This window comes from Equus asinus, chromosome 4, assembly GCF_041296235.1.
Source record: "Equus asinus isolate D_3611 breed Donkey chromosome 4, EquAss-T2T_v2, whole genome shotgun sequence".
Lineage (NCBI taxonomy): Eukaryota > Metazoa > Chordata > Mammalia > Perissodactyla > Equidae > Equus > Equus asinus.
Window position 1 is genome coordinate 16,962,281 of NC_091793.1, and position 8,525 is coordinate 16,970,805.

General features: G+C 43.5%; 1 protein-coding gene across 1 annotated transcript in view; it reads left to right on the plus strand.

Moving 5' to 3' along the window:
* The window catches only part of SMC1B (structural maintenance of chromosomes 1B), a 77,702-nt gene extending 70,226 nt beyond the window's left edge, over positions 1-7,476 (plus strand). Inside the window, exons 22-25 of the mRNA XM_070506734.1 lie at positions 297-448; positions 2,339-2,408; positions 5,130-5,240; positions 6,828-7,476. Of these exons, the coding sequence (XP_070362835.1) occupies positions 297-448; positions 2,339-2,408; positions 5,130-5,240; positions 6,828-6,929 (435 nt within the window). The 3' untranslated portion in view covers positions 6,930-7,476. The remainder of the gene's footprint in view (positions 1-296; positions 449-2,338; positions 2,409-5,129; positions 5,241-6,827) is intronic.
* The last annotated feature ends 1,049 nt before the right edge of the window (positions 7,477-8,525 follow it).

Consider the following 8,525-nt stretch of genomic DNA (forward strand, 5'->3'; position numbering starts at 1 on the left):
TCTGTAGCTACAGTACCTGGCCCATAGTAGGTGTTCAGTAAATATTTGATGAATGGACCAATGAGTGAATTGAATGAAGACTTTTTTTTAAGATTGTAGCGTGTGCTGCTGAGGTTTGAATGGCAGTCTGGTGGGAAGACCTGACCCTTGATGTCTGTAAGAATCTTTTCCCTCTTCTCCCACCCAGACAAGCCTGTTTTCTGTGATTACATGTAGAGCTAAATACATTATTTATTGATGTTTGAAATTTACTAATTGTTTTTCTGATACTGCTAAATAAATAACATGTGTTTCAGGCATTTCTTAGCCCAGAGAACCCAGAAGAGCCTTACCTGGAGGGAATTAGCTATAACTGCGTGGCCCCAGGCAAACGGTTCATGCCAATGGACAATTTGTCAGGGGGAGAAAAGTGCGTGGCAGCTTTGGCTCTCCTGTTCGCTGTGCACAGGTAAGGTCACAATGGGCTGTTCGGTTCTGCATCAGGGCAGAAACCAAATGGACCTTCCTACAGAAGATTCGTTAATTTCTTGTCTTTAGTTATACTTAACTATGTCATACAAGACTCTTTCTTCAGCCAGGCAAGTCAGGTTATGCTTTAGGCCTATAAGAATTTAGACAGCAAATCTAAGAAAGAAGTCTTGGACAGGTTTTCATTCAATTTCTGTTATTATCAGTAGCTACTAATATTCCAGCTTTATAGAAAAGAAAGAAGAAAAATAAATATTTTGAATGGCCAGAACTGACATCACAATTGCCAAAAAACAATGACAAACCCAAATAAAACAAAAACATCCAACTTGCATATTATTTTCCTAGCCTGTATTCAGAGATCTGCTATTTAGTAAGAAATGTAAAGCCAAGTATTTCTTCTGAAAAAAATGTTTAGCCTCATTTCCACTGATGATGGTAGCACTGTTTGTTTGTAAAGTAAATCAAGAAATAAGAAGTTAGCTAAAATTAAGGCAATTAAATTTCAACATTCAATGCATTAGATGAAGATCTAAGGTGTAGATAATACTGCCTTTCTATTTTCATAATCAGGAAGATCAACATAACAGTTGTACAGCTAGTCTCAAGAAGGAAAAAGAATATGCCACTACAGGAAGGGAGAAGGAAATACCATCGATTCAGGGGAGGCAGGAGTCTAACCATGAGGCTGTCTTGAGTAAATCTTAGCAGAATGAGACTATTGCTAGGTGTTGTTTCCATCCATTTATTTAATAGATACTTATTAAATATGTACTATGTGTCAGATGGCATTATAGGCATTAGAGAGACAGCAGTGAACAAAACAACATCCCTGCCTCAAAGGTACTTCATTTTAGTTGGGGAGACAGACGATAAATAAGATATCTTAGTAAAGAAATTCTCCAATATACAGACTATTAGAAAATGACAGATGCTAAAGAGAAAAAATTAAATCAGGGAATGGAGATAAGTAGCAGGGAGGGGTTTGCAATATTAAAGAGTCTTCCATGAAGGCCTGTTTGCGAAGGTAACATTTGAGCATAGATTTGAAGGAATTAAGGGAACAAGTCATGGGGATAGCTAAGGGAAGAAAGTTCTAGACTTGAGAAATACCAAATGCAAAGGCCCTGAGGCCAGAGTGAGCCTGGACTTGTGGAAAATAGACTGCACACAGCAGTGGCAGGCACAGGGTTAGGAAGCCATTGTAGCAGTCCCGGTGAAAGATGGTGACGAGTGGGACCAGGGCTGAGTCAGGGATGACTCGGTGAGTTTTGGCCTAATCGACTAGAGTGATAAGAGCTGCTGCTACCTGAGAGGGAGAGGACTGCAGGAGGGAAGAGCTTTGCAGGGGCAGGTGAGGAGTTCGATTTTGGATGAGTTTGAGCTGGTTATTAGACACTCACGTGGAACTGAGTAAGCCGTTGGATGCGTGAGGCAAGAGTTCAGAATTGTCACTGGATGCGTGGGAGGCATCAATATACGGATGGCGTTTAAAACCTTGAGATCACGTGAAATCACAAGGGAGCTAATTAGATGGAGGAGCACTCTAAGCATTGAGCCTTGAGGGCACTGCAGTGTTAAGAAGTTAGAAAGATGAGGAGGAGTTGGCAGAAGAGACAAGGAAGGAACAGTGGGTAAGATGGGGGAGTGGACCCTGTCATCCTTGATGTCAGAGGACCACCTGCAAAGGTCATGGGATGCAGACTGAGAACTGAGCAGTGGATTTAGCAACACAGAGGTCATTGGTGACCTCAACGAAAGCATCCAAAGGGACGTATCTTATTCGTTCTGAATACTGTTAATCTTGTTGTCCAAGTCTTCGTAAAGCAAATAGAAAGTTGTAGCTTACTTGATTGTAATTTTTTTCTAGTTTTCGGCCTGCTCCATTCTTTGTTTTAGATGAAGTGGATGCAGCCCTGGACAATACTAACATTGGCAAAGTAAGTTTCTTTCTGCATTTAATTTCTAATAGAATGTATACAGTTCAAGGATCATGTTGTGGTCAGAAGGCAGTTTACCCCGAACAGAGAGTTTGTTTGATAATTGCTGATTAAAAAGCAAATCTAAGTTAAATGACTAAAAACCAGATGATTCAGGGTAGTAATTTTCATTCAAGGTTGTGGGGACCCTGCACGAGTTGTTGGGGAATTGATACTGGGAGTCAAGTGAGGATCACTGTACCTGATCCACAGCATTGCTGCAGGGCAGCTCGCTTCTCCCCAGAATTAGATACTGGGACCTAGAGAATCTCCAATGGTAAGCACCCTGGCAAACAGGACCAAATTAGTTGTTTACAAAGTCCAAAACTACCATCTCTAAATAAAATTCCAACGGAATTAGAGTTCAAAAGTCTGCCCCCCCATTCATTTATTAAAATTTATCCAGTCATTTACTGCACTTGTACGTGGTCCTGTTTTCAGTATTTGAAACAATGAGGCAACTAAGGAAACAGGTTAACTCTTGAGAGTTCAGTTTCGAGTCAGCCTTAGAGATCAATGCCTGGCTATACCAGGCTACTGGGAGACGGGCTCTCAGGCTGGCCACATATCTTGACTGGAAATTTTCGACATGAGAGTGAGGTCAGCTACGGAAGCATGACCAAAGGACGGAGGCAAACACTGGCAGTGCCCATCACCGCCCAGGGGTGGGACAGCTCCTGCCTGCAGATTCCCGGGGTCGTGGTCCTCCTGCCAGAGCCATCCATATTTGGAGATGGATGAATTTGACTCCTGGTTCTGATTCCAGGCACATCCATCTTCCAGAAATGACTGGGCTTTGCATTTACAGCTGCTTACAAGGAGGCTGCTCTGGTCATGATGACAGAAATATTTCTCACTATTAATTGGTAAATTGGCATTCTGGTTTATACCCTAGTCTTATGAGCCTGGGTAACGAGCCCACCCCTGAGAGATGCATTCACTCTTGGGGCGCCGCCCTGGCAGGCTCTATTTCTGGAGCTGACCTCCCTGATTTCTGACTCTGTTGAGTCTCATGTGAAGTACCTGGGAGTCAGGGAACTTTCAGCAGCTTTACCCTGAGGTACCTTCTTTTGGCTTGAATGTCATCTTTCAACATTTCCCAAATTGTATTCATCTAACCCAAATCTCTCTCAGACCCTGCTTACTGAGCATGTCACAGTGTTGAAAATTTAGCACATCAACTCCATATCCACAAAATTTAAAAACAAAACAAATCCCCAGGCCGTTGAACATTGTAGAGGACGGGCAAGAGCCACATTCTGTGAGCTGCCAGAGACTTTCAGGTAACTGGGGGAAGGAGAAGAAAACATAGGAACAAAAGAAAAGCTTGATTTCCCTCTTCTGAATGTCAGCCAGTATGCGTCAGCTAGCTGGACTCCACGGCCTGACTCACTGGGGAGAAGTCTCCCCTAGGAGGCTAATTTTGGCCCTTTGTAGCCCGTATTCTCTGTGTGCTGCTGGGGGAGGGATCTGTCTTAGTGGACTGGCTCTTTTCTCAGTAGCATTGAAGGTATCTATATGTTCTAGAAAAACTTAGATGTTTGTATTAGTGCCATCTTCAGGTACTAGGTCTTAAGACTCTTCTCCATTGGCACCCATCCTATGTATTAAAAACCTAACTTCTGGCTTCCCTTTGAGATTTATATTCCTGGCACTCTATTGCTGAATTAAGTATAAGCAGTTAGGTAGTATGAGCAACGATGCAATAGCATCCACTCCCTCTTGTGATCAGGTGCCCAACATTTATCACAGTAAACTCTCCCAGCAAAATGCATGCCTTCCGTCTTTGCTTCTATACATCTTCCATTCCTATCATCTCAAGACTGTTTAGTCCTGTATCGTAGCGGCTACTGCTGCCTCTAATGCCGGATCCCTTCTATGAATTCAGCCTCTTAGCCACAAGCAGCTTTCCTCCACTCTCATCATTCACCTCAGCCAGTGACTCATTTCTCAACTGAAGCTGCCATTTCTGCTTCTGAAGTTTGTGTCCTTAGTATCTTGGGTGCAGTCAGGACCAATCCACATGGAGAAGACCCACTCCAGGCCTGCAGAGATTTAGGGGGTTGGCAAGTATCTTGTTAAACTGTGGTTTGAGTCTAAGTTCTCTGTCACTCTCCAAGTTCTGAGTGGGGCCTGTTCGCCAAGACCCATTCCTGTCCAGAACCCAGTTTGTTCTTCTCATTCCTTGGAACTGAGCTTCCTGAAGGAGCCATTGAATTCCCCTTTAACCAAATGACTTGATTATGGATTATGAACATATATAACTGCCATATTCTTCCCAGCTTCAGGCTGTGAGTTGGCAGAATAGGAAGTTGGAAGTTTAAACACCAGTCCTTCTTCACCCTCATGAAATATTTGATTGTTCGTCTGTTTTATCTTGTGATAAACGTTGATTGCATAGTCATGATAGTTTCGTAAATTAAAGCTTTATTCTTAAAAATAGTCTTAAAGTTTTAGATCATAGATTTAATGAGGCTTGTCCTTTTTTACTAACCTCTCATTTTAGAATCTGAGCTATTTGCATTTCTGCAATTGTAGTGGATTTGCTGCATTACCAGAAAGGCAAGTTAAGTGCCTTGTCACCTAAAATGGGCGGGTTCAGAGATGCAGAAGCACTGTCCCCAGAGCCCAGAAACGAGGCCTTTCCTTGTGGTGAAAGGTGTGCTTTTTCTGTCTTTGCAGGTATCGAGTTACATCAAAGAGCAGACTCAAGAACAGTTTCAGATGATAGTCATTTCCCTGAAAGAGGAGTTCTATTCCAAAGCCGACGCGCTGATAGGCATCTATCCGGAGGTGAAGACCGGGGAAGGGGACAGGAGTCCCGAGGGCGGCCGCACGTTCCAAGGGGGTCTGCGGATACTCTTTCACTTCTGCAGGGGATCAGTATAGGCTTAAGTGATTTTTTTTAAATCAAATAAGATTTAAAAGTAACTCAAATATTTTTCTACAGCAGTACAGAGATTTAAGATATATTTTAAGTTAAAAAGCAAATCTAAAATTGCAGAACAGTAAATTGGATAGTTTTGTTTGTAAAATAATAGTACTCATGAACTGACCCAGAATGACTGTTACCACTGCATTTCCTATTTCTGTAATGTTTGACTGTTTTAGGCAGAAACAAATGCACTGGGGAAGAACTAACAAGGACCATTTATCTTCCAAAAGTTCCAGAAGAAAAACAAATTGACTAGAGTTCCAAGTTGTTTAGTAACTTTTAGAATTCGAACACACCTTTCTTAAGCTGTTCACCTTACTCGAGCTAATGGACTAGGGCAACTAACTCCAATCATTCAGTTTTTGGACAGTTAGGTTTCACTTTCCTTTAAGCTAAGATAAAAATTAATTTCCCTTTCTGTGCCCACAGAATGTTAGGGAACCACTGGAATATGCTGCAGGAGAGAAACAGAAATTCTCAGACCAGTGTAGGGGAGGGAAAAACATCATTTTCCCTCTGGCCATCTTACGTTCTCTGGCTGGGGCCCTGTCAGTGAGACTGGCAAAAGACAGATTAGCAAGAGAAAAACAGACAGTAATTTTATTAACACGTGCATCACGCATGGACACATGGGCGCACCCAGCAATGAGAAACCCAAAGGGGTGGCTAGAACTCGGGCTTATATGCCGTGTTAGGGTAAAATAAGAAAAAGGGTTTGCGGCTTCTGAGGGGAGGCAAGTGATGGGAAGGTGACCAGGAAGAGTTTGATACGCAAGGGGTGTTCGTCAGGTTAGCCGTGCAGAGTCAAGCAGGTGCCTCCTCCACTGACGAGAGTGGAGGAGGGTGTCATCTTTTACATAAATGTAAATCTCCTTTACAAAAGGAAGACTTGTGCCCAGTTTTTAGAGCTTTTCCTGCGTCGGCTGGTTCTCAGTAGTCTTTAGCTCAAAGCAGTCCAGATGCCAAAGAGGTGTATTTTGGGGTGGCATATACTGGTACCCTTCACCAGATAATACAAAAATTAATAAATAAAACTGGTGTAAATGCAATTGATATACCTTTTTAGATGGCTGTAAGGTTTTTTTTTTTGAGGAGGATTAGCCCTGAGCTAACTGCTGCCAATCCTCCTCTTTTTGCTGAGGAAGACTGGCCCTGAGCTAACATCTGTGCCCATCTTCCTCTACTTTATATGTGGGATGCCTGCCACAGCATGGCTTGCCAAACGGTGCCATGACCGCACCCAGGATCTGAAGCGGTGAACCTGGGGCTGCTGAAGCAGAACAGGAGTGGAACATGTGAACTTATAACCACTGTGCCACCAGGCCAGCCCCAAGGAGGTTCCTTGTTAAATACAAATCCAGACTTAGTAACAGCCATTATTTTCATTTAATAACATTTTTTTCCTAAGTAGAGGAAGTGACTTAACCGTCTTCTCTCCATTTCAGCAAGATGACTGCATGTTCAGCCGAGTTTTGACCCTAGATCTTTCTCAGTATCCAGACACTGAAGGCCGAGAGAGCAGCAAGAGACAGCGCGAGTCCCGTTAGGACCTCAAGTGCCCTGGCACAGCTGCCAGCTGTAGGAGCCAACAGGACAGTCATATAGTGTCAGGTTAACCATTGTTTAGTACTCACGTTAATGTTCGAACAGCTCTTCAATAACAAACTCCTGGAGCGAGAAGACAGCCCGTGTGCCGTTACAGCGTAATTGTTACCAGCCAAAGATGCTGCAGCTCACTTCCCCGGAAGGGAGTTCAGACCCCGTTCCAGTACGCCAAGTTTACTGTGAGAGTTAGCTTTGAACGAGTTTTTACTTTTCATTTTTTTTAAAAAAAAGGGTACAATTTTGTGCCGTAGTTTTAACTTCTATTTTGAAAGCCAGTCAGAAAAATTTTGACTTCCGCATCTTCTCCCTGACCTTGCTTGTACTTTTAAGTAATCTTTAAGGGAAACTCTTGGTTTCTAAATATACTAGTTATAGGGTGTTGAACCTGGGTTTTATGGGAAATTATTTTAGAGAAACTAATGTTAATATTGAAAGTATCAATAAAACATAAATATTCTGTTTTCAAATGTCTCCAATCTAAAATTTTAGAAACAAAAAAAATTTTAAAGTGAAATTGAATTGTCTGCTTCAATGCAATCTAAATTTTTCTAAATGGAATTTCCGTTAAGAAGGAAATATTGAAGAACACAGGCTTTCCCAAGTAGCAACTGACTTCTTCCCTAAATACACTGTTAGGGTAGGAAGGCAAGCTGGCAGCTTTTCCATGCTAGTTCATGTCCGTTTCCCAACGCAACGAAAACTTCTAAGGTGCCGGCGCTCTTGTACTTAAGACGGCTTTGGGCCCAAGTGCTAACCAAGGAGGAGCCTCCTGAAGTAATGGAATTGCTCTTGAACACTCATTGTTTCAGGCAAAGAAAATGCACCCTAAGAAACAGATTAAGTCACAGAAGCCTTGCCTCCTGCCCTCCCCCAGCTCGTCGCTATGAACTGTAGATAGCAGAAGCCACTGTCGTTATCCTTTGTTCCTTTTTCTACTCCTGCAGTCCCATCTAAATCACCAACTTCCTCTGCCTCAAAAGACATCAACTTAATATTGAAATGTCCCTTTAGTGCCACATGAGCTCAGTGTAGACCCTTTTCTCTGCCTGGGCTGTTCTCTCATAACTCGGACTCATATGTTGTCACTGATCCTTCCAAGTAGTCAGTTCTGTTCTAATGCCACACACCTGCATTCCTGAAAGCACCATGCCGGGCACAGGCACACAGTGAAAACCAGAGCGCCCAGGGAGACATGGGGTAGGGGCCACGCTCCAAAGCGAAGACAGGAACCTAATAAAAACAGCCGGCTTTACACACGTTAAACGGTTGTTAAAAAATGTACAACTACAGTAAATATGGCGCTTTATCTCAAACCCCCTGACGCTGGCTTGTGAAGTGGGCATGGCGGGGTGCAGCCTGCGGTGCTCGAGCTGGGAGGGTCATCCCGGGGAGCTGGCGGGGCTGGCGCGTGGTGGGCTGGGTGTGTCCTGTGCGGCTCCTTTCGGCGGGGCGCAGCAGAGCGCCTTCACCTGGGGCAGGGCCAGCGAGCATTTCAGGCCTTGGCGAGGCGGCAAGGAGGCTCTGGGGTAGGTACCTCC